Here is a 20,904-nt window from a genome sequence, read left to right as displayed (position 1 = left end):
CCATTGTAAGAGAGAAATAATTGAATTGTTATTGTGGTGACACTATTTTCTAAGGCAGTTCTAGCTCATATATTATGCTAAAAAAAAATGAGCTATATACGCAAATATGGCATGGTTCTTTGAGGTATATCGTTACTCTTCTGGACTCACATAGACATTGCAGAGTACAGTAATACAAAGCAGTCAACCTAATTTTATTTTGACTGTTACATAAGTGAAGATGAATCAGAAAGGCAGTGTACCATACAAGTACAGTATATCACAGAGCAATCAGTCATTAAGAATACATTTTGCATTTTCTAAATTTAACTAAAATGAGATTGTCTGCTGAGCATTGCTGCCCTTTGTCATACTTGACAAATGCATATTAAGAGAGAGGTTCCATATTATGAGGCATCCTAAATGGCAACTGGATGTAGGTCCCATTGTGTTTTCCAGTGGGGCTAAATGTTACATTGAGGGGGCGGGGGGAAGCAGTTAGCCCAATTACTTTAAGAGTAGGAAACCCTTGTCTATCTGCCAATGGAACATATTAAACTTAATTCAAAAAAAATATTTTTTTTCTTCACTAAAGTGAAACTCTAAGCAATCCACTTAATACTCAGTTGACCTACATGACTGTTTACAGTTTTACCCGCCAAAGTATTCAATTTCAGCCACACTTAAGATGTGCATGCTGTGCCAGGCAGCACAGCCAGGAAGATCTCTTTGCTACCCCCTGGATAAACTTCATTGCTTGGCTTCATGGGAAGGCAGTAAGCCAGCTCTGTCCCTCGGTCACTTTTATGCTCACTGGACAGGGGTGATGATGCAGGCCGAAGAAGGAAAGTTGACACCTAAAACTGCATTACTGAACCTGGAAATAAATGTGCCACCTGTATTACCATGCAATGTGGCAGAGGTGTGTAAATCGTAAAACTGGCTGTACCAAATACAAATAATTTGTCTGGTAAAGCAATAATGACATTTCTTAAGCATACAGGACACAATATCTTTCTTAAGCATACAGGACACAATATCTTTAGTCTTAACCATGGGTTATAAGAAGCTATCTTAAGGTGATCGGACATTGGCAAAAAGAGCTGCAAGCCAAATATAACCCCTCCTGCTCCCAGCAAGTGTCAGTTTTTTCTAGTGTCCTCAGATGGTGGAAAGCTTCTCTCTATTGAGAGAAGCACATCACTCCTTTATTACTATATTTTGCTCAAGACTCTTCTAGCAACTTTCTATCTTCTCCATAGTTACTGTGGCTCTCCTGATTTGCAATTACCCAGATCAGTTGCCCCTAGCTGAGCCTTGGGGACCATACCCAGAACCTACCTTGAAAGAACATGCGGTGCCAGCCTGTAATGTTGGCTCTTGCATGGCTGCTCACCTTGGAATGTGGCGCATCATGCTGACTTAACTGCAAAGTGCTATAGGCGTTTTCCGCCACTATGTCTATATTTATGGGCAGTCATTCAGCCTTTTTTGGGGCCTCAGATTGCAAGGGCTGCAAAAATTCCCCCCAACTGTGAAAGAAAGTAATGAACACTGATGAATTAGGCAAAATGTCTATTTTTCTATGTCTGGTTTTCTATACATGTAAATATGCTTTTTTTTGTATTAGTTAAAATGGCCGTTACTAAACACCCCCTCCGTCGAGATGGAATTTTTGTGAGGAAGATGGCGCCTCCACACGGAGCCCTTCCACAAAGATAACATTCATAACTTGGAGGGAGTTAACCTTATAATGGACATAACCAACCAGAAAGCTGCAAATAATCAAATAATGCTTATGACGACAGAACCTACTCAATATATAACCCACATATGCGGTAGAAATAAACAGAAGTATCACTTATCTGAACATGTCTCAGTGTGGTATTTCTTGTGCATGCACTAAAAAATTACTTAATTAGAACCAGCAGCAGAAATCCATTTTGAGCCTGATTGAGGTTCCAGAACCATTACACAGCCTCTCCTCCAGAGTCTGTCTACGATCTTCCACTTTCTACGGTTATTCTCCTAGAGGAGGAGGATGATACTGCTTTGGATTCTGAGGATTCTATAAAGGAAGGATATGAAATGCGGTCCCCGTTGATGTGGTATACTCCCAATTTTCAGAGTGGGGAAGCTCGTGTTACTCTTCTTGGCCATCTGGTCCCAAGACATTTCAGACAGTTCATAGCTTTGGATTTAGGAGCTGCAAAAAAGAGTTCCAATCTCTAGCTCCACCCTGCTTCATGCTCTCAAATTTGCCATCCCCTCTGCCAAAGCAGGTGGATCTATACACTACTCTCCAGCAGGAGTCTTAGCCTCTGTCCCATATCAAGAAAGATTCTAGGGGTTCTATTTTAACCTATTAGCTGTTGCCAAGACAAAAGGAAGCGTTTTGCCTCATTCTGGACCTGAAGATTCTTAACACATTCTTTTGGGTACAAAAATTCAGCATCGAAATTGTCAGATCAGTAATTGCCTCCCTTTTCAACAGGGGGGACCTTCTGGCCTCCGTGGACATCAAAAATGCCTTCTTATACATCCCTATGTTCCCTCCACATCACGTTTTACTGTGGATACACATTACTGATTTGTTGCTTTTCCCTTTAATCTGTTTGACAACTTGGGTCTTCGCCAAGGTCCTAGCACCTGTCTTGGCTCTGATTTGCTCTTAAGGTGTCCACATAATTGGTTATATGGATGATCTCCTGCTGAAGGAACAGTCGGTCCAGGTTCTGTCAGACAATGTCAAAAGGATAGTGCAGACTCTGCAGAGATATGCATGGATCCTCAATTTCCAAAAGTCTATGCTGGATCTGACTCATTGCTTGAAAAATCTGGGCTGTGTCTTTTTTCCTCAGGGCAAGCTCCTGTCCCTCTGCTCACATGTTTGACCACTTTGGTCTAAGACCCACTCCTCTGTTCGCATGAGAGTTCAGGGTCTGATGGTAATCTCATTCTGAGTCTGATGGTAGTGTCAAATTATGCCCAGTGTCACTCCAGGCCATTAAAACTCAACAATTTGGCTGCATGGAACAAGCGGACTCTGGATCACCTCATGAGCCTGACCAGCAATACTAGATGCTTCCTTTTGGAAAATCCTACTTTCATGGGCTTTGAAGGTACTCAGTGGATGTCAGTCTGTTGGGCTGGATACCCTCCTAGATACCATCTCTGTACAGGTGACTTGATCACTGGTGAAAGCTCAATCTCCCATTAGCTGAACAATTCATCCAATGCCGGACCCCTCGATTGCAGGGTCACCCAACCAGATTGCAGTCAGTCAGAGCCACAGCAGGGATTTACATCCACCATCAGGGAGGCACTAGAAGTCACTCAGTGGATCTCATTCTGGCTTAGTCAGAACTCCATGTTCCAGCCCTAACCTCTGTGCACATCCCTGGTATGGTTAATTGGCAGGCGGGCTTCCTCATCTGGATCCACTATAATGGTCTGTTTACCTGTAGGTATTTCAAGCACTATGTCACAGTTTGGGGACACCAGACGTGGATCTTTTTTCTTTCAGACTCCACAGCAAACTGAACAAGTTTGACACAAGCTCCATTATCCTTGGGCCCTTACAGTGGATGCTTTGATGACTCCATGCGATCAGTTCAGCCTTATCTATGCTTTTCCCCCTCCAAAGCTTCCCCCTTGTTTGCTCTGCAATATGGAGTTGGAAGGCATCCCAGTGATCTTTCTTGCACTAAACTGACCCAGGAGGATGTTGTATTCAGACTCTTGACAGACTCTCTCGGAGCCCTTCTGATCTGTCCTGACCTCTGGTCCCAGTGGCTGGTCCACAATGCTGCTTCTTGGTCACTGGCTTTATTGTCTAAGCTGTTATGAGAGGCAGGGGTCACTTGCCCCTCATCTCTACACTTCTAAAAGCTAGGACGTCAGATTCTTGCAAAGTCTACCATCGCAAAAGAAGGCTTACATTTGGTAGTGCAAGGCTAGGAAATTCCACCCTGAGAAGTACTCCATAGGAAGAATCCTATCCTTCCTCCAGTCTGATCTCTTTGAGGTGTAAGTCTCAGCCCTGGTTATCTGTTTTCAAAGACAGCTTTGCTCTCACATATTGCTGCTATACAATAGAGACAAGCTGGGAGTGGGAGAGGTTATATGGGAGCTGTTCTTGCAGCTTTGTTTGCCAGTGTCCAATCACCTGTAATTAGTTGCATAAAACTCATGGTTAAGACTAAAGATCCTGTGCTGTACTACAAAAAAAGGAACAGGTATGGTAGTTCAAAAATCTTGTAGTTTGGATCTAAAGCCCAGTTGAAGTCTCTCACTTTTTTTTGTCATTTTATAGTTCTGTAACTATCCATATTATAATTTGTGATTGATTTTCACCAGGAAATGTCTTTGATAACTTTTTCCTCTGACTAGAAATGCTCCTTTTAGCCCTCACATTGCAGTGCTGTGTGCTAGTATAGCTGAGTAACAGCCACACCCCTTCACCACAGACCTGTATATCAGAGAAAGAGAAGGAGTGTGCCTCATAAGGACTGTTGAGTAACGATCGCTGAGAGTATGGGGTCTAACTCTGGTGCCTGTTTTACTGCACTCTCATTTTCGAAACCATTCATAACTGCTGCAACCAAAAAGTGGAAGTAAGACTACAAAAAGGGAGGTTGTTCATACAACATCTATCTGACAACACATCTATTTCTGTGACTTAATTTGGTCTGTAAGTTCAGTTAGTTACATGGAAAAATTTTTATTTCATCCAATATGATATTTAGGCTTTAAAAAAATGACCATACAACAAACAATACGAGCTTGCAACTGTATTTGTTCTGTTGGGTGGAACAAAAAAAAGTATGGTTTATATGGACAGTGGGCGCTTCACTTTCTTCTGGTTTATATATATATCAAGCCAATCATTATTGGAAGCTCTGTTTTATGTATTATACATGCATGTGTATTGTTTTCTGTTTTAGGTCTTAAAATATGATTACTCTTGTTTATGCTTTTTTTTATTTTAATTTTGTTTTAGATTTTAGGTACATTCTCTTGGGATGGCACCCCCAACTTCAAATTTTTTTAGGCTTGTTGTGTAAGATCTTCCTTTATGTAATTCCTTACACTACCTGCTATGTAGTCTTACTCTTTCTGCTTCAGAAGTAGGAATGTAATGTCACTTCTGCAAATCCAAACAAAATATACAATATACAAAATGGTATCAGTATGTGAGTAGAGACAGGAGCTTAAAGTGATTGTAAAGTCTCTCTTTTTTTTTACTATTAAAATAACAAACATGATATACTCCCCTCCTCTGTGCAGTGGTTTTGCACAAGGCAGCCCAGGCCCAGCTCGGGTCCCTGGCTGGAGCTCCTGGCCCCTCCTTCCTGTTGAGTGCCCCCACAGCAGGCAGCTTTCAATGGGGCACCCGAGCCTAGCTGCAGCTCTGTGTATCTATTCAGATACAGAACTGCTGTTCAGTCCCGCCCCTTCCCTCTCCTGATTGGCTAACTGCGTTTGATTGAAAGCAGTGGGAGTCAAAGGTGCCTCTGTTGTGTCTCAGTCAAACAGGAGAGAGAGTCCTGGACTGCTTAGGCACTCTTGGACATCGCTGGATAGAGAGGGGGCTCAGGTAAGTATTAGGGGGGCTGAGGGGAGCTGCTGCATACAGAAGGCTTTTTATATTAATGCATAGAATGCATTATGATAAAAAAACCTTCAGACTTTAGAACCACTTTAAAGTGTTAGTATACCTGTAACTGAAACATGTACATGTAGGGAAGGGTTGAAACCTCTGGCAGGCTTTTTTTTTTGCTGTCTGTGTCACTGCTTGGGAGATTTGCTCTCTCTCTTTGTCCTTATAATCATTGTTGCCTAAAGGAAAAGTAAAGAGAGGGTAAATCTTCCAGTAGGGTTACCATTTTCGGTGACAGCAGTCTAGGAGGAAAATTTTCCTATTTTTCTTTTACAGTGCAGAGATCCCAGTACAAATAACATAAGCTAATGGGTGCTCCATCTCACCAGAATCTGCCAGTTTTTATATTTTCAGTTTTGTGTAAAATGGTCGTTTGATTTGCATGTATCAAACCAAAAACAGGCTACTTTGAGCCATCAGAAAATGGCAGCTTTTACCTCCCATGATGCGTTTCCAGCTCTGGATGCGGATTGTGGACAATGTAGATCAAGAACAGGTGGAGGGTCATGTCCATATGCTGATTAAACAGCCATTTGTTTATCATTTTATCTGTTAATGTATGCATTTGCTTTTCACTATGCGAGGGTAACTTTTCTCAGATCTGCTCCGGCAAATTGTTAATACAACGGCCATGAAATTGTGTTTTACATTATAAAACAATTTTTTGACATGTGTTTTCCTTAAATTGCCAAAACAGATCCTGTTAAAAGGGGAACTGCACTGAATGGTGTTTAAACTAAATGGTTATTTAAATATACACAGCAGCATTCTGTTTATTGGTAATGCAGTGTAGTTGTATTTAAGAAAAATAAAGCTGTGCTGTTTTTGTATCGTCAATTAGTAATGTTTTATACATGTTTACATCTTTATTGTCAATCCCATTGGAATCCCTATGTCCGCCCCCCCCCCCCCCTCCTCTTCTGTTTGGTTGTTTTGGTTCCTTGTAATCTGTTTTAAATTAGAAAAAGCTTTTTTTCTGTGATTTTAATGTTTTTTAATCCTTTTTTTCGTTCTGAAAAACTCTGCTTTCTGGTGATGGTCCCTGATTGCCTGTCTTGTCTTAAAAAAAAATAAAAAATAAAAAATATGCTGATATGAAACAAACTCAAAAAGAGCCTCGTTTGCAGCCTGATCTAATCTAGAACGTGTCGAATGTCTTCACTCAACCATGTAGTGTTGCAGAGATAGGCAGCTGTCCTCTACACTCCCATGATCCTCCCTCCCCATCTTGCGGACTTGTGTGGTGCTTACATAATGCAAATTTCAAACATGCAAGTAAAATTTGATTGCAAGGTAGGAGAGCACAATAAGCATTTTTATTCAGTGTGCAGACTCTTGAAGTATCCATTCTTTTCCGTGTGAAAAGTTTAGACTGTGCTTGTTGACATGGGGGGACTATAGACACCTGTATTGATACTTAAAGTGGTAATAAACCCAAAAGCAAATATTTATTATGTTGCAGCTTATCAATTCTTGGGTGTGATGACTGCATTCGTTTATTTTATTTTTTTTGGCTTTATTCTGTTTTTATCTGGGGATCTGGCCAATAAGACTGTTTTTAAAAAGAGCAAGCTCTCTTGCAGATGTGTCAGTTACAGGGATGAGACAACCTATTCAACACTGACAAGGGTGCTTACAGTGATCAGTTTTTATTTATCTAAAATCTGTATCCCAAAAGGAAATAAAAAGTTGCTGGAGTGTGAGCTGGAATATGGCTTCAATTTGTTAGTGTATTCAAATCTCTTAGTGAATCTAAAACTCTCCTCCCCCTCCAGACTGACCGTGCGACTGTCCAAAGCTGCGCCCTGTGCTCCGTCATCCAGAGTGGGGGCATGCTAATACAAGAATAGGGTTACTGGCCAGATAACCAGGAGAAAAAGCCTGAAAAAAAACAAGAAAATGAATGCAGTGACCATATCCAATGATCGTAAACTGCAATACATAACATTTTTTATTTTGGGTTTAATACAACTTTAAAGAGACCTCTTGCTATACCCATTCAGGGCGAAGTGACAGGACCTCCTTGTGGTTCATCCACCACCCACAGATCTCATCTGCCCACTCTCAACTCTGTTTGCTTTGCAGGAACCCTGAGCCTGATTCCTATGTAATCTGCTTGTTGCTCTACATCAGGCCTCATTTAATGTTAATGGTCTTCTCCTCTCCCTCACGTGACAGTAACCATGCCTGGCGATTTGCCACTTAGAGCCAAGTACTGCATCCAGGGAAAAAGCCACATGCCCCCACATACCCTGGTACCATATACTTGGTTATTGGAATGCTCCAGTGGATAAACAGAGTAGCAGGGAAGCACAATGACAGTAAATATCTGTGGGTAAGGTGGTGCCCTTTTAAAAGAACCTGCCACTTAGCTCTGGGTGACTTATTCTATTTAAGCTTATTTATTACAAAACTGCAGACAGTGTTTATAATTCCTCCATGATCATGAGGAAAATGTCCACATATCTCATTGTACGCAATGGTTACTTTAAAAGCTGCTACAGCTATAACAGTAAAAGAAAGGGAAAAAGTGCTGCTTCTGGAGCCGATGAGTTTCCTGGCCTGCCTTACACTATCAAATTAATTTGAATGATGCTGCTATGATTTAAGCCTCATGACAAGTCTGCAAACCTGTGCAATGCTAGACAAATACAGTATCTAAGAAAAATGAGCACACCCCTCACATTTTTGTAAATATTTTATTATATCTTTTCATGTAACAAATCTGAAGAAATTACACTTTGCTACAATGTAAAGTACTGAGTGTACAGCTTGTATAACAGTGTAGATTTGCTGTCCCCTCAAAATAACTCAACACACAGCCATTAATGCCTAAACCGCTGGCAACAAAAGTCCAAATTGGGCCCAATTAGACCTTTTCCTTCCCCGGTGCAATGTGACTCAGTGTTACAAGGTCTCAGGTGTGAATGGGGAGCAGGTGTGTTAAATTTGCTGTTATCGCTCTCACTCTCTCCTACTGGTCACTGGAAGTTCAACATGGCACCTCATGGCAAAAAACTCTGAAGATTTGAAAAAAAGAATTGTTGCTCTACATAAAGATGGCCTAGGTTATAAGAAGATTGCCAAAACCCTGAAACTGAGCTGCAGCACGGTGTCCAAGACCATACAGCGGTTTAACAGGACAGGTTCCACTCAGAACAGGCCTCACCATGGTAGACCAAAGATGTTGAGTGTATGTGCTCAGCATCCTATCCAGAGGTTGTCGTTGGGGAAATAAAGGGTATGAGTGCTGTTAGCATTGCTGCAGAATTGAATGGGTGGGGGGGTCAGCCTGTCAGTGGTTAGACCATACGCCACACACTGCATCAAATTGGTCTGCATGGCTGTCGTCCCAGAACGAAGCCTCTTCTAAAAATGATGCACAGGAAAAACAGCAAACAGTTTGCTGAAGACAAGCAGACTAAGGACATGACATGTCCTGTGGTCTGATGAGACCATGATAAACTTATTTGGTTCAGATGGTGTGACGCGCGTGTGGCGGTAACAATATGAGGAGTGCAAAGACAAGTGTGTCTTGCCTACATTCAAGTATGGTGGTTGGAGTGTCATGGTCTAGGGCTGCATGAGTGCTGCCGATACTGGGGAGCTACAGTTCATTGACGGAACGATAAATGCCAACATGTACTGTGACATACTGAAGCAGAGCATGATCCCTCCCTTCGGAGACTGGGCCGAAGGACAGTATTCCAACATCAGAATGACCCCAAACACACCTCCAAGACGGCCACTGCCTTGCTAAAGAGAGTAAAGGTGATGGACTGGCCAAGCATGTCCAAGACCTAAACCCTATTGAGCATCTGTGGGGCATCCTCAAACAGAAGGTGGAGGAGCACAAGGTCTCTAACATCCACCAGCTCCGTGATGTTGTTATGGGGGAGTGGAAGAGGACTCCAGTGGCAACCTGTGAAGCTCTGGTGAACTTCATGCCCAAGAGAGTTAAGGCAGTGCTGGAAAATAATGGTGGCCACACAAAATATTGACACTTTGGGCCCACTTTGGACTTTTTCACTTAGGGGTGTACTCACTTTTGTTGCCAGCAGTTTAGCTATTAATGTCTGTGTGTTGAGTTATTTTGAAGGGACAGCAAATTTACAGTTATACAAGCTGTACACTCACTACTTTACATTGTAGCAAAGTGTCATTTCTTCAGTGTTGTCACATGAAAAGATATAATAATATTTACAAAAATGTGAGGGGACTACTCACTTTTGTGAGGTACTGTACATCTGTTAATTTTGTCTAATGCATTTGTCTGTTTGCTCAACTATCCTCCCCTGATTGTTATTCTATGTAGTGCATGAGACCACTCTCTACCATCAATCATATTTTACATTTAAAGGCAATCTCCACTCAATTTATTTTCAAATCCTTATACACCAGATCATACTAAGATGACTTGCAAAATTTTAATCATATGTTTAAAGTAAAAAAAAACTTTAAATTCTCCAAAAAAAATTATAATTTCAGTTTTGGCTGGCTACCAGTGGGTTGATTCGCTTCTTATATCTCTTAAATAGCACCTGTGACCAGACTATGGACAGTAAATTATTTATATATTCTTAACAGACAGTAAAGAACCTTTTAAATGAGCCCTCACTGACCTCTGTAGCTGCAGGTAATTGTTAGAGCTTTATCTTTAAATTTTTGTAGCAGAAACAGCTCCTCCTCCTAATTTCCAGTAGAAGCAGGGACTTGACAGCCTGGCAGTCTACTAACATAAACAAATGGCAAGTGCTGTACACTTTTAGAAACCCAACTTCAAAATCTTGGTGGTGTGATCCTGGAAAATGAATTTCTCTATGGTACCTGCAGCTACGGAGGTCAGTTATGGGTTTACTAAAAGCTCTTCTACTGCTCGATTTCAGTAGAGTAATTCATAGTCCCATCCCCTCTTGGAAAGTTATAATGAAGGTGTTATAGCCCACTGGGGGAGGTTGACATCATTGATTGTATATTTTTGGCCTTCTAATTTGGTTGGGGGTTTGCAGTGATTATCCCTCCATCAAAATGAGAGAGGTATAAGAAGCCCATTAAGGATGAGTCAAAGACTATTAATTTTGGTTTATCCTTTACAACAGCCGACCGTCCTTCTCTCTCAGCGGGGAGCAATCAAGGGTGTAAGTCGGCAATCTGAGCCGCCTGACACTCTCATCGGCTTCCCTTCTGCTGATCGTCGGCGGAAGTGCGCCGTCGGCGGTGCGCACTCGCCCCCTAGCTCTTCCCAGGTGAGCGGTGTAAATCTACGTTGTTTTGCCTGTACGAGCCAGCCTGCCGCAGTAAATATACAGGAGGCAGTCAGCAAATGTTTAAAGGAGATGTACAGCTAAAGCTTGTTTGGCTGTACATCTCCTATAGATCACAGGAGTAAAATTTGTTCTGCACTCCTGTGACCTGTTTTCAGCAGAGAGCGGGCTGAAGTCCGTTCTCTCCTGTCGTCACAGAAGTCAGTCCAGGCACCACCTCATCGTGACAGTGGAAATCGGGATCCGGCAGGTGCATGGTCCGACACCCAGCTTAGCCTCTCAGAAAGCCTCTGAGAGCCTGAGCCGGCCACTCCCCGCCCCTCCACAGCCCAGCGCTCCAGTGAGCAAGAAGGGCGGTGCAGAGAGCTGCTGACTTGGCAGTCAGCAGCTCTCTGTTTGGGACGCTGTCAGAACCGAGCGATCAGTGGTGTTCGATCGCTTGGTTCTCAGTGCAGAGGCGCCGGGGGACAGATGCACCACCTAGGTAGGTATAATTCTTGAAAAAAAAAGCATTCCCAAACATAGTTTTTAACAAAACTAAACATAAAAACTAGAGAAACTTTGACCCATTACACAATCTGTCCGCTGCTCCCTACTGAGCGGCGGATGACAGGTCGGTGTCTGCTCCACTTATGCCAAGCAGACACAGACACAGCCTGCTCCCCTCTATGGACGGTTGGATGTAAATGGACCACGTTTACGTTTACACCAGACTGCCATCAAATCTGGTCCACCAGACGGAGGGAGGACAGATCCCCTTCTGTCTATTTTTAGCAGACAGGATTGGATCCAATGTTGGCGGGTGTCAATGAACACACTTGCATTGACACCCGCAACTCCATAGAGGAGAATGGAAGGTCCGATTGGGTCCGCCAGAAAAACTGACTGGGGGATGTGGTAGGTCCACCCATGTTACTATGAATGTCACTGTTCCAAGCCTGAGCACCTTATATATGCAATTAAAGGGAACATTTTCTAATAGAAATATAAGGCCTGCCATTGCAGACCTCCTTTTAAACACTGCCTGGTCAGTTACTGACCCTTTGGCTTCATTACTTTTTATTGTCTTATTCTGAAAAAGTATGCAAATCAGGAAAGTCAAAGTAGCTACATATGTGTTGGGGGTCAGTGAGGATCAGCATGGCACCCAGACAACTAGCACTTTTTTTAAAGGGAAGGTCAGAAATGGTTAATGGTCACCATTATTATTTTAGAAAAGGTTTACCTTCAGCATTTTTGAGCACAGGAGACATTCTCACCTTGTCACCAAAGGGGATAGTGACAGTGTGTGTAAACGTCAACCCACGAGCAAACAAAACTACTTATGGCTAACTGCCAAGTATTGTTGCAGCGGGTAGGACCTAATAGCCAAGACATTCATCTTTTCAGTGTTAGCTAAAACCTTTGGTTCACAAGCAAAAAGATTAGAAACATTCAGATGTTTTTTTCACCATGGGCATCCATTCAACAGCATAATTGCAAATCATCTTAATATTTAATGGTTTATATGAATTTTTGTGACAAAAAAAAATGTGTGGAGTCCTTTAAGCAAGGTATTGAAATACTTTTTCCGCTACAAACCACCTTTTCTTCCCATCAATAACTGTTCATTTTGTCTTTTCCTTCCTTGTCTATAACAATCTATTGATCTTAAATTACTCTTGCTAGTTTTATGTATTCCTAACTTGTTCTAGATTATAGGAAGCTTATTTTCCTTCTCGTGTTGCGGTATGCACATTTAAACGAAAAATTAAAAACAAAACTTACTTTTCTTCCTTACGCTGATTTTTCTTGCTTCACTGCATGTCAACCAATTATAAAAATCTTATTTGTTTGCGACATCTGAATGTCTACTTAAATGTATCCATAGACAACAGGCAACCAGCACTGCCCAAACGATCTTCTCTTCTTTCTCTTTTTTTTTGTCATGGTTGGTTTAAGTGCATGCTGTGTGTGCCTTTTTTTTATTATTTTTTTCCTGTGTCACGTTATTAAAAGGTCTCATCTTTTAATGTTTCATAATCATCCATCACCGGACTTTGCTACTCACACTGTGGTTTCACTCTTGGTTCTTGAAAAACTAGATGTCTCTACTTCTGTCCACTGCCTTGTGTGTTATTAATAGGTTTGTTTCCATGTGTATAACTCCATCCATATTTCTGCAGCCACTAATAATATTCCTGGTGGGCTTTGGCAGGGTGGGAGGGATGGGATTAACACTCTTGTGAAACGGTTTTCATACCTTCACTGCTGGCTTTTTTCAGCTACAGTTGTGCACATTGCCAAGAAGCTCTGGTTAGTAGATTCGGGCTTTCTGATTAACCAAATACTCCATGTTTTTCCTTAATTGTGTTTTAGAAAAGGATGAGGCTGCAATTGAGAGTTCTGAGTACAATTCCACGTCAGTAACTGATGTGGACAAGCGGGTGAAACGGCGACTCCTTATGGGTAAAAATTTTCTTCCACTTTTCTGCTTTTTCAAAAATTTGTGCTCTATTTCTGTGTGTGAGTGTGTTTGTGTATATGACATCACAGAAGCAATACTAAAAGATTGTGCTTTAGACAGAGTTGTCTGTGATGTAATTGTCTTGATATAACCACCTTTTTTTTTCCAGGATCAAGTTTTCTTAAATTTAAGCCTTGTTTCTCCAAAGATCACTCATATTCTTTTTTTTTTTTTTTGGCTTGTTTCTTCAAGGGCTATTCCATCCCTGTACAGTAATAAAGGGTATATCCATTCAGAAGGAATTATTAGGCTATGGGTAGACTTTGGAATGTTGATCACCCACCATGTTGGTAAATGCGATTTTGCATGGAAACCTGGAAATCCACAATTGTTATGCATTACTTTCTATACAGAGATATTTCCCCCTACTTCTACAACTCTTGGGAGTTCTCAAGACAGAGCGCTTAAATGTACTTATTCCCTGTAAATTCAGCCAGTGGGGAATTCTGGTATTATCGTGTGACCACAAAATGTAGTCCAGTCCATCAGGTATCATAAAAAAGCAGAATGGGGTTCCAGTTTTTCACAAAGGGGATGGGTAAACAGATGAATCCTTTTTGTGTTGGTAAAGTCAAATGTGAGTTTTTTTTTTTTTAATTTTCTTGGAAATACTCTTACATTTTACTAGATATAGTTACATATAGTTACATAGTAGGTGAGGTTGAATAAAGACAATAGTCCATCCAGTTCAACCTGTGTAGGTGTGTGTGGCTGTAATCATCTCACATAGCCCTGAATGTTCTGATCCTTGAGATGTACGTCTAAGAGTCTTTTGAAAGCCACCATACTACCCGCAGAAACCAGCTCTTGTGGTAGAGAATTCCACAATCTTGTAGCCCTAACAGTAAAGAACCCCCCACGTTGCCTGAGGTTAAAACGCTTTTCCTCTAATCGCATTGTATGTCCTTGAGTCCTCATGCAATCCCTTCGACTGAACAGCTTTTTTTCTAAGCTGAGATCCCCATTGAGATATTTAAAAATTGCTATCGTGTCCCCCCTCAAGCGTCTCCTCTCCAGGGAGACTAAATCAAGCGATTGCAGACGCTCTTCATAATTAAGGTCCTCCAATCCCCTAATCAGTTTAGTTGCCCTTCTCTGGACTCTCTCCAGCTCCAACACATCCCTCCTGAGGACTGGCGACCAGAACTGGACAGAATTCTCCAGATGCAGTCGGACCAGAGTTTTATAAAGTGGAAGGATTATAGACTTATCTCTGGAATACATACCTTCCTTTATGCATGCTAATATTCTGCTAATATAAGCACTGCTATCCCGACTTTGAACACGACATAAAGTATAAAACATTGGGCTAGATTCCTTCAGTATTACTATGTAATTTTGGATAGACTTGTCAGGGATACCACATGCAGGCATCAAGCAAGGGTGATCAGTTGGCACTAAATAAATCAGAACCCAGACTGAATAGGGTTGAAATAGGTTTAAAAAGCCACACTCCAATACCAACACCAGTAAACCATAAACAAAGTAATTGGAAAAAAAATGCGACAGTGCGAAACCCAGATAATAACCTAACTTACTACATACAAAATGGAGGGAGCACACATAAGCAAGACAGGAGACAAGGGAAACAGGAAACCAGGAACTGGGAGCAGGGTACAGGGAACAGGTCTCAAAATCAGGGTACAAGGATCAGGAACAGATCAGGCTCAAACAGGGAACACGGCTTGCAGGAAGAATACAGAAGCCCTGAACCTCAGTGAAGGGCAGGCTTATATACCTCCAGCAGTCCACCTGGTGCAGCCTAATTCCTTGCATAGACCAGGTCCTGGGAGACACCTGCTTGTGGCAACCGGAACTGCACCCTTCAGTTTTCAGGAACAACAGTGCCACCAGCAGGTGACCCAAGTAAGGACACCGATCCTGACAGTACTATTTAATCTAATTTAATACACAAGATAAAAGTTTTATTCACACAGCTCCCAAGACCTGTAAATACTAATTTAAATTAGAAATTTTTTTTAATTTAAAAGTCATTAAGATTTACACTATGAATGCAAAAGTTTTTGAACAACTATCACACCTATACTATATAGCCACAAATATGTTGAGACACATCTGTAAACTGAGTTAAGGTGTTTCAGTAGGGGATTCTGTTAATCTTCCAACATCCCAAAGACCTTTTTGACAATGGTGTACTTTCAACGTAGTAACTGTTTGGGGAAGGCCCTTTTCTGTTTCAACATTACTGTTCTTCTGTGAACAAAACCAATTCTATTAAGACATGGTTTGATGTGAAGAATACCATGTGGTCTGCCCAGAGCCCTGACCTAAAATCTATTGATCATTTTTGGGTTGAATTGGAATGCAGAATGCAAGCCAGGTATTCTCTATTTGCATCAGTACCTGACCTCACAAATGTTCTTTCCATAGACTCTCTCAAAATTTTGCTGAAAGCATTCCCAGTATTGTGGAGGCTGTTATAGTCACAAACAGTGGTAAATGTCATGATTTTGGAATGATATGTCTCATATACGTATGCTCTCAAACCTTTGACCATATAGTATATCTATAACCATCTCAGGCCAACATCTAGCTATGAGTAAAGGAGCACAGTTGTCTTACACTTATCTGGCTAAATTAAGATTTATCTAGGTTTGTGTTTGGAAAATATATATTTTTTTTGCCAGGAAAAAATGCATACACAAGAATAAATGCCACAGGTCTTGTATGGAAGATACCGTAGCTGACCTTTTTGTAGGGCCAGGTTTTGAGGCTTTTATCTTCATCTTTGTTGCTCTGTCGTAGCTGAAGCAGTGTTCACATGATTGCTTGGTTTCCAACCATAAGGTGGGACCATACTTGTCAGTGACAGCCAGGATGGAGAACTATGGGTTGTTAATTATTGTATCCCCAGCACAGAGCATGGTACTGGGGAATGTTAACAGGTTGCTGTCAAATAGGAGATAATCCGACTGAAATATGTTGAGTGGGATTTCCAAGAGTTAATAATAGCTACTTTCGCTGCTGAGAAAATGACAAGGAACCATTTTCTGATGAATTTGGTTAGTTTGAAATTATTGTAAATGTAAATCTAAAATCTGCAGAGCCAGTAGGTTATTTTGCTAAGGTGCCCATTTCAGTAGTTACCTGACTGCATGATTTCTTAACTGGAATGTTTAATGTAATGCTCCAGAAGGATTGGACGTTTTTAAACCACATAAGTGGAAAAACTCCTGCATCTGGAAGGAATATTTGTACACCAGAAAAGTTAAACAGTGATAGCTATTCAGTGGAAATATAGCGGGAAGAATTGCAGTTTTCCTCAATGGGCTCTGGCCAGCTCCCTTTTTTAGAGTGTTTATTTGAACACGCGTACCAAGAATTTTGCTTTGACGTTGCTGTGATTCACCAGCTTAGGAATCTCGGACAGTTGGGTCCTCCAAGGAAGCTAATGACTGTCTTTTTTCCGTTTATATTCTTAAGCGGATCTTGTAGCAAGTCATAGATTCCTATTTATTGTCATGCTTTCTGTTCATTGAAGTCTTTCCTAAGGAACAGCAAGTTGGCACTTTGGCATGACTGGAATTATGAGCTATTTATTTAAAGTGAACTTGAACTCAAGAAATGAAGAATTGTTATCATATTAGAAGTATAGAGAAAGGTCAGCTTTGCATAAGCAGTATTCTAAAAATTTTACTTTTTGTTTTGAAGTCCTATAAAATTGTTGTGCATTTCTGTGCTTAGTCAGCCCTTTGCCTTGAGCCTCATATCTGAGCTTCATTGTTGTATATCTGCAGTTCGAGCTCATCTAAGGCAGTGGTCCTCAACTCTGGTCCTCGGGGCCCACTAACAGGCCAGATTTTAAGTATTACCTTGGGGAGATGCAGACTAGAATACTGCAATCACTGAGCAGCAAATGATGTAATGTGATGTAACCTGTGATGTAATTTAGTTATCTTGAAAACCTGGCCTGTTAGTGGGCCCCGAGGACCGGAGTTGAGGACCACTGATCTAAGGTTCTGCTGTGTCTGACTTGCTAGTCTTGCCACATGCAGTCCAGAAATGGGAGTGTAAGATGGATCTTTGGATTTTTTTTTTTTTTTGCTTACAGTTAAGCTTTAATACCATCCTGTTCTTTGCTAACACAGGGCAGTCAAATCGTTTCCCCTAACAGCACCCTTATCAGCTATTTTATTCTTATTTTTTTTTTATTTTATTTTTTTTTTTTATTTTGTAGAGGGAATATATTTAGTAATGTTGTAGTCTTCCTTGTCATTGGTGAATGCTTCACGCTCAGGGATATTCCTAGGTTGTCTTGCATGTGATGCATGCTTGATATCTCCCCACAGATTTGTGATGATTGTCTGGAGACATTTGGAGGCTGTTTTTGTACTTTTACTCTTTCAATTAAATAATTACTGGTTCATAGAATTTTGAGGTTTAGGATCATTATCTTGTTGGAAAATCCACCCTCTTTTCACCTTCAGTTTCTTTACCGACCGTGGGACGTTCTCCTTTAAAGTTTCTTTGTACTTAGGAAATATATTTTTTTCTGCACAGACAATGTTTTATGTGCCACTAGTTGCTACAGAGCCATATAACATAAAGGTTCCTTATGCTTAACAGTTAGAGAACTGTCCTTTTCTCTAAACAGTTATCAATTTTTTTCTTCTCAAAATATACCTTTTGTTGCCAAAGAGCTCAATCTGGGTTTTGTGTAATGACAGCACTTTGTCCCAAATTGCCTCTGTCTTATCTAGGTGTTCTTATGCATGTGGATGTTGATTTTTATTTTAATATCTAGGTAAGGTATCTTTCTCCCAAAGCAGATCATATTTGTGAAAGTCAGGGTGGACCACTGCAGTGTTTTTTAAACGACATTTAAACATCCCCACTGCCCTTGTGATACAAGGATTTAGCTTTGCATCCCAAGAAGTCCACTAACAGTTTGAATGCTTTTTGGCCTTCTACATCCTTTCTTGACTTCAGCAAGTCAATTTATCTTTCTTTTTTATTCAGATTCTAGATAGTGGAAACTGCAAGCAGGAAGCATTGAGGTGTAATTTTTTTTTTTTTTTTTTTTAACGCTTTTTATTGACAAAGATTAAAAGCATTGCAGTAATCCAATATGCTCAACATGAGCATTTTGAGGTACAGAATCCAGTACACGAACATGAAAATAAGTACATTCTGGAGTATGAATAGTATAGCACAACAGTCCTGAAAAAAGGGTCGTTGAAGGATTATCCACCCGTTTTAGGAGTATTAAGGCTAAAGACCAATAAACACTGATCATATAGATAATTGTCAAAAATATACTTGCACAGACTCCAGTCTGAGGTGTATTTTTATAGCCTCTGTTGCTTTCATTTTCAGAACTGTACTGAGCTGCCTAGAAAGGCAATGGCTGCTTGGTGTAAGCATTCGATCTTAGGGGTCAGAAAGCACATTAGGAACAATAATGGGACAATTATGACAATGGGAAATTAAGAAAAATATCATAGCTGATTAACCGGAAGGCTGTGCAAACTTTTGCACAGGTGTCATATTATGTTTTTTTTTTCCCCACAAATGCTTGATTCACACCCTTACAGTCAGGTCATTACCACACTCATTTTGGGCTGCAAACAGATCCTTTAATGCGCATAACTGTTTATTTTTTTTCCCCATATAAGATATTGATTGCTGAAAATGTATTCACAACAGTAAGGAACTGCTCAGTCTTTGTAAAGTGAGTGAAGAAAGATTTAGTACTGAACTAGTCTACAGTGTGTATAAAAAGCTACTATGTTGTCAGAAACCCATTGCTGCAGGCTCTGACATCTTCCTTCAAAAAACAAAGAGACGATGCAGGTAAATAGCTTTCCCCTTTATATATTTATTAATGAATTTTCTCGGCGTCCTCCACCCCCACCTGCTCTCCCTGTGACCCCCCTCTCCCCTACCTCCTGTTGCCTACCGTACCCGTGTGCAGCGTTGGGCGGTCTATCTACATGTGTGGGTGGTGCGCCCCCGGCCCTGGACACAGTGAGTTCCCCTTGGGGGTGTCCGATTCGGAGGTGCCCCATCCAGGACATTCATTCTCATGCCTCCTGTCTGCCCTCATCCTCACTTCCCATGTTTGAGGGGTCGGAATTCTCTCCCTTCATCAGTACTCCCTTACCCCCTGATTCCCAATACCCCAGATGATTGCACTGAACCCCGTAACGCATTGGTTTCGGCCCATGCGGCGGGGATGTTAATCTACGCCGCAGTGGCCCTCTGTATTTGCAATACTATACTGAATTTTTGGCCATGTATTGTACGAGGCTGGGTCACTTTTACTTTGTTTATTTTTTAGTATCTTCCGCAGATGGCATCTCTCTGCGCCCTGATACGGTTTGTGGTTATTTTGGATGTACACTGTTATTTGTACTTATGTCTGTTGACTGTACTATATTGCCATCACTTGTTAATGTGCGTTTTTTTATTCTTTTCAATAAATTGTTTATAAAAAAAAAAAAAATTAATGAATTTTGTATTTTGAGCAGAGCACTCCTTTGATCGCTATTTATTGATGAGCTTGCATAAAACTCGTCTATTTCTTTTTCTTTTTTTTTTTTTCTTCTTCCCCTGCAAGCCATAAACTTCGTTTCACCTCTCTGGCAAACTCTTGCAGCATGCCAAGCACTAATGGCCCTGAGTATTGTTCCATTTGCAAGTCATTAATATCGGCCATGCTCTGCGGACTGTCACATTTAAAAGCCACTGTCTTTACTTATGAAATTCTGAAAGGCATCTGCTCCTGATTAGTGAAAATAAAATCTTTTAATGAGTGCATTGCTGCAGCATTTCTTGTGTGGGGTGTTTAACCTTTGCTGTTTTTTAATGTACTTTTGGGGCTTTCTTGTCCTGTTTGAGGCAGGGCAGTTGCTTAGAAACTTTTTTCTTGTTGTATTAGTTTAACTGTCAGGTACACATAAGCTTGCTGAAAATGATCCAGAGTTTTCTAAGCAAGTATGATGGTTATAGTGGGCCTTAACTGAACAACATGCTCATGAGCCCCCTGAACTGCATGCTAGGAAAAGCAACAGGTTCACTTTAGTGCTGGCTTGCCAGCTGCTTATACTTGCCATTCCTTCACTCTGCCATCACCCCATTTGCCCACAGAACTGATAAGAACAAGCTCTGTGTAAGCTCTAAATTAAAGCTTGCATTGTTGTGGGGGTGGGGTGAGGGTAAGCATCTTTGGCTGGGAAGGAAGTGATTAAAGCAGTATTAAATCCAAAAGCAAACATTATTATTATTTTGCAGCTCATAAATTCTTAGATCTGATGGCTGTAATTTTTTTTTTCCTTTTTTTTTTTTTTTTTTTCAAGTTTACTTTCTTTTATTTTTGCCTGGTGATATGGCCAGTATGTCTGTTGTTGTTCAGCAGAACAAGCTGTCCTGCAGATATAGCAGTTTGAGAGTTGAGACAAACCATTTACCACTGACAAGGGTGCTTACAATGATCAGCATTTATCCCAAAAGGAAAAAAACTGCTTGCTGTA

At 40.9% G+C, this 20,904-nt stretch overlaps 1 protein-coding gene across 1 annotated transcript in view; it reads left to right on the top strand.

The window, feature by feature from the left end:
* Positions 1-20,904, top strand: part of SCUBE1 (signal peptide, CUB domain and EGF like domain containing 1) — a 587,141-nt gene that overhangs the window by 367,436 nt on the left and 198,801 nt on the right. Inside the window, exon 7 of the mRNA XM_082255396.1 lies at positions 13,264-13,353. Within this exon, the coding sequence (XP_082111522.1) occupies positions 13,264-13,353 (90 nt within the window). The remainder of the gene's footprint in view (positions 1-13,263; positions 13,354-20,904) is intronic.

The sequence above is a fragment of the Pelophylax lessonae genome (genome assembly GCF_965119305.1).
Source record: "Pelophylax lessonae genome assembly, chromosome: 4".
Classification (NCBI taxonomy): Eukaryota; Metazoa; Chordata; class Amphibia; order Anura; family Ranidae; genus Pelophylax; species Pelophylax lessonae.
The sequence above is the reverse complement of the archived record's forward strand: the minus strand, read 5'-3'. Positions and strand labels throughout refer to the sequence as shown.